The sequence below is a fragment of the Meriones unguiculatus genome (assembly GCF_030254825.1).
Source record: "Meriones unguiculatus strain TT.TT164.6M chromosome 13 unlocalized genomic scaffold, Bangor_MerUng_6.1 Chr13_unordered_Scaffold_33, whole genome shotgun sequence".
Taxonomy (NCBI): domain Eukaryota; kingdom Metazoa; phylum Chordata; class Mammalia; order Rodentia; family Muridae; genus Meriones; species Meriones unguiculatus.
In genome coordinates, this window is record NW_026843645.1 from 2,953,034 (window position 1) to 2,958,479 (window position 5,446).

The following is a 5,446-nucleotide window of genomic DNA, read 5'->3' on the forward strand; positions in this document are numbered from 1 at the left end:
AAAATTTCTGCTTGTATTTATTTTCCATGGGCCACTGTACTCACCTGAGAAGATTTCATACCATGAAGCTTGCCTGCAACCTTACCTTGAAGTAAACACTAAGTATAATTCATTTTAATGAGTCCCACCCCAAGACACTGTTTGACTGACCATCTCACATCCAGAAACATGTAAAATTTGAAATGCTATGCAGTCTGAAATATTTTATCACAGGCATTTCAGAGAATGTGATTCTCTTGCTACCTGGAGCGCTGTTTCCCACCAGCCCATGAAGGCATGAGGGGCAGAAGATGAGTAGTATTAAGCTTGGAAAGCTCACAAGCATAACAGTGGTTAGCCAGTCTGGGAACCACCTCAGAAAGTAAGTTCAACTTTAATTCCAGAAAACAGAAAACAGTGGCTTATATCCCTTGGGGAGTACCTGGGATGCTCCAAGCATAGGTGTAAATAATTTTTTAATACTAGGAAATTCAAGAATGCTAGATTTGCATTAAACAGCACATTCTTATTATATGAATAAGAAGAACAAGAACACAGAACCAAATTATCCTATATTTGAAGGGAGGGGAGAGTTATCAGGGATCTGTTTCAAAGGCCATCTATCAAATTTGATTGGTGGTGTCCATGTCTAAAGATACTCTCCAGATGAAGTCAGGCAAAGAAAACTCACCCTTGACATGGTTACCCATCTAGGCCAGAAGCAGAGTCATACATGGAAAAGAAAGCCTGCTCCCTCATATCTGAAAATTCAGTGTAGGTTGTGTTGTTTTTCAATAGTACCCCTGGAACAATAGGTATGTGTACACAAAGAAACTTCTACAGGCTACCACTGTTGTGATACTCTCAGAGAACTTCCTGGTTGGTGTTAGTTCATTTCCTATATATTCATCCACTGAACTAAAAGTTTCTTGTGTAAAGTGAGGCAATAGAAAACACTAAATGTTGAGAATCAGGATTATCAATAAGTCTTTCATAAACACCTTATTATATAATACTGTTGCATGTAATTGATATTCACTATTCATTGTATTCTTTTTAAAAATAAGTTTATTTACTTTACATTCCAATCTAAGTACCCCCGTTTCGCTCCCCCATTACTACCCTCCATTCCTATTGTTGCTATTCCCTTTCCCCTTCAGAAAAGGGAGGTCATTTCCATTGAGCTAGTTTTACAGTTCTGTTGCATCTCAGTGGACCAAAGTACACAAAGGCCTTTCCACCTTTCTTATACTCACAGAATTCCTCTCCAGTAAGGATACTTTTTGATGATGATGACTCTAGATTTGTGCAAGGCCTCACCATTTTAACACATTCATAAGTTTTTCCTCTATTATGAATCATTTCATGATGATGAAGATTGTACAAATGTGGGATGGTTTCACCATGTTAAAAGCACTCACAGGCTTTCTGTCCATTAGGATTTCTTTCATGAGTGTGGAGACTATTCTGAAGTCCAAAAGTTTTTTCACATTGGTTACAGTCAGACATCTTTCCAGTATGTATTATTTTATTTATTAGGAGATGTTATGTGCAAAGACTTTGCCACATAGTTATATTCATATGATTTCCCTCCAGAATGTGTTGTTGTCTTAGGAGATGATTGTTACATGCAAAGGCTTTATCACATTAATTACCCTCACAAGGTTTCTCTCCACTGTGTGTCTTTTCCTGTTTTCAGAGACTACTCTGCTGTGCAAAGGCTTTATCCCGTTGGGTATATTCATAAGGTTTCTTTCCAGTATGTGTTCTTTTATATCTTACGAGATGACTGTTTTTTGCAAAAGCTTTACTACACTGGTTACATTCATTAGGTTTCTCTCCAGTGTGTGTTCTTTTATGGCTTAAGAGAGTACTGTTTTATGCAAAGGCTTTGCCACATTCATTACATTCATAAGGTTTCTATCCAGTGTGTGTTCTTTTATGGCTTATGAGATGACTGTTTACTGCAAAGGCTTTGCCACACTCATTACATTCATAAGGTTTCTCTCCAGTGTGTGTTCTTTTATGGCTTATGAGATGACTGTTTTGTGCAAAGGCTTTACCACACTGGTTACATTCATAAGGTTTCTCTCCAATGTGTGTTCTTTTATGGCTTAAGAGATTACTGTTTTCTGCAAAGGCTTTACCACACTCATTACATTCATAAGGTTTCTCTCCAGTATGTGTTCTTTTATGGCTTATGAGATGACTGTTTCGTGGAAAGGCTTTACCACACTCATTACATTCATAAGGTTTCTCTCCAGTGTGTGTTCTTTTATGGCTTATGAGATGACTGTTTTGTGCAAAGGCTTTACCACACTGGTTACATTCATAAGGTTTCTCTCCAGTATGTGTTCTTTTATGCCGCGTGAGATGACTGCTTTTTGCAAAGGCTTTACCACATTGATTACATTTGTAAGGCTTCTCTCCAGTGTGTGTTCTTTCATGCCATATGAGAAAAGTGATATAGGGGAAGGCTTTACCACATAGAGTGCATTTAAAGGGTTTCTCTCCAGTATGACTGCTCTCATGCCTGCAAAGAAAATTGGCATATGTGAAAAATTTACCATAGTCATTTCATTACACTAATAAATATATTTATCTATATGAATTAATTTCATAATTTGGTCTAATGGTAAAGAAGAATCAAATTTTAAAGTTTTATCACTTTATTTACATTCATGGTATTCCCCTTCATTATGGGTATTTTTGAAGATCCCTGTGTTGGTAAGAGCATTTGTTAAGTACATGGAATCACTTTTATAGCATCATTTTTCTATAAGAGGTTTTCTCCTATATATGAAGAGTGTTGTAAGAATTCATAGTTTTACCACAGCAATCCCATTCACAAATTTTTGTACTCTATGAATGATACTTCATTTACAAAGTGAGTCAAGACAAGCAGAAGTTCCAAATTCCTAGTATTCATAGGTATTTTCAGCAATATGAGTTTGCTGATGAATTCTCAATGAAGTTGCAAAACCAATTAACAGTAACCATTTATCACATTCAGAAAATTTACTCACAATTGGGTCTACTACCAAATCAATTGTTCTTGGAGAAAGACAGGGACACTGCTTCTTTCAATATCCCTATGCTCATGTGTCTTAGAATCATTTTGACATATGATATACCAGTTTAATTTACGAAAATAATGAAGATTTCCACATTTAATTAACACAGTTTGTTTTTTGTTCATCATAGACGTCATATAGGGATTAAGGTTTCTCCACAAGAATATTCTTGATTCTCATAAACTGCTCCTTTCACTAAACTTTACAATGTTACTTCACGAAAAATAGCAACACTGGTTCTACTATGAAATTTTTGCTTATTAGAAGGTTTTGGACACATACTGATCACCAATTCAGTGTGTATACCTCTTACAATATCTGAGTAGATAGAATGAAACTAAAAAGATTGGCAGTTCAAGTCAGTAGCTGTAATGTCCATATGATTCAAATGCTATTTTTGTTACAATATTATTTTATTTCCTTCTGTCTTAGGGGAGTGCCTTGTAAACACAAATCAGATATCTGACATTGAAGTACATGGAATTATGAGATTTTAATGATCATCAGTACACTTAAAGCAGTGCTGTTTTTACACTGTTGCTTTTCTTTAAAACTTCCAGGACACTGCCATGTGTGCTGTTACATGCCTTCAATCCCAGCACTTGTGGAGGTAGAAGCAGGCATATCTGTGTGATTTTGAGGTCAGGCTGGTCTAACAATCAAGTCTAGGAAAGTCACAGATACCCAGAAAAAAAATTTATTTCAAAAACAGAAAATAAAAAGCAGCCAATAAACAAACAAACAAACAAAAAATACCAAACTTCCAGGACACATTAAAATTTAAGATTTATATCTGTATCAACATCCACATAAAGTTACCTTTTATTACTTGTAGAACTTTGAAAATGTTCTTCAATATTATGGTCATCCCAATTGTAGCCTAAAATATAGTACCAGAAAATATATATTATTGGAAATATCATGTTATTATTAAGGCAAAACTTAAATCACTATCTTCTGTGACCCTTAGAAACATGCCTGATTTATTTACCTCATTCCTCCTCATTCTCAATTGGAATTACAGAAGAGGATCAATAACAAAGTAAGAGTTGTCTCTTTATTTTAAAAGTGAAAGAAAAATTGCAGTCTTACCTATAGCAGTGAGGTTTTCACAGGTTTCTAGCATCACATCTTTGTAGAGTTGCTTCTTGGAAGTTTCCAGGAAAGCCCACTCTTCTTGGCTGAATTTCACATGCACATCATTGAAGGTCACTGAATTCTAAAATATGCCATACATTTGTACAACAGAAACAGTGGCAACAATATAAATTTATACTTCATTGTCAATATAATCATATAATTCTACTGCTTCTTCAATTTATTTTCTGACACAGAAGTGCGAATGTTATACAGTTGGGTGCTGTGCGTGATGTGAAGTAGGGGAAATGAAAAAGCCTAAAGGTTAGATTGAAAAAAAAAAACCAAAGGCGTCCTTCAAAAACCTGTGTTTCATCAGTTTGTAAGAGAGGAATATAAAGTAGTCATTAGTTGGGTTCTTGAGCAATCGATGAATCATCTTCAGTTACTTGGGTGAGTAGGTCAGGACCTTGTCATGAGACAGGTGGAAGGACGAAACACAGTCATGATATTTTATATAGCAACAAATGAGATGTGTTGATCAGGGGACACTGAACAGATGGGTAACATCAATCAAAAGACAACATGGTACTGAATATTATGTTTTGACCAGGGCTCAGGGATGTGGCATATCAGTATGTGAAGAGGGGGGCTCAAATATTTGTGGAAGGTAAAGTGGACTACAGTGAATACATGGATAAAAATAATGTGAGTGGAAGCAACAACAATCATAGCCCATAATATCATATTTCTGAGTGACCAGACAAAAGAAAAGGAATAGAACATATGATTCTTCTTTGATCATTGTTTTGTATATTCTCCTTACTAAATAATGTAGTCTATAGATTAAAATAAAGATTAAAACTTTTCTATTAAAAAAGAAGTGTAAATGTTATCACTAAGTCATTTTAGAAGAAAACGGAATGACAAGTTTTAACTGTATCATATCTAAAATTTTTGAAGAGGATATAGCTTTGGAATAGACATGGCAATTAATGTGGACAAAGACAAACAGAGAGAAGCGTGTGAAATAGAAAGACAGAGACATAGAGACAGAGAAACAGAGAGAGAGAAATTAACAGATGAACAATACTAAGTACAGATCAGTGAAATTTATTAACAGTTACTAACTACAAAAAATGGTGGACAAGCTGGATGTATTCTGTCCTGCATTCAATTCCATCACTCAGGAGGCAGACGCTGGTGTATCTTATTGAACTGGATGTCAGCATTATGTATTCAAAGAGTTCTAGGACAGCCAGACCTATATAGTAAAACAGAGCCCCCCCCCTAAAAGTCAATCAAACAAACACAAA

The 5,446-nt window shown here is 35.3% G+C and overlaps 1 protein-coding gene across 1 annotated transcript; it reads right to left on the minus strand.

Moving 5' to 3' along the window:
• Positions 1 to 1,899: 1,899 nt before the first annotated feature.
• On the minus strand, positions 1,900 to 2,421 carry LOC132650786 (zinc finger protein 436-like; the record flags this gene model as incomplete). The annotated part of the gene is made up of 1 exon (XM_060376104.1): positions 1,900 to 2,421. A coding segment is annotated over one exon (522 nt), but the record flags the coding sequence as incomplete, so codon positions are not given.
• Between the last annotated feature and the right edge of the window lie 3,025 nt (positions 2,422 to 5,446).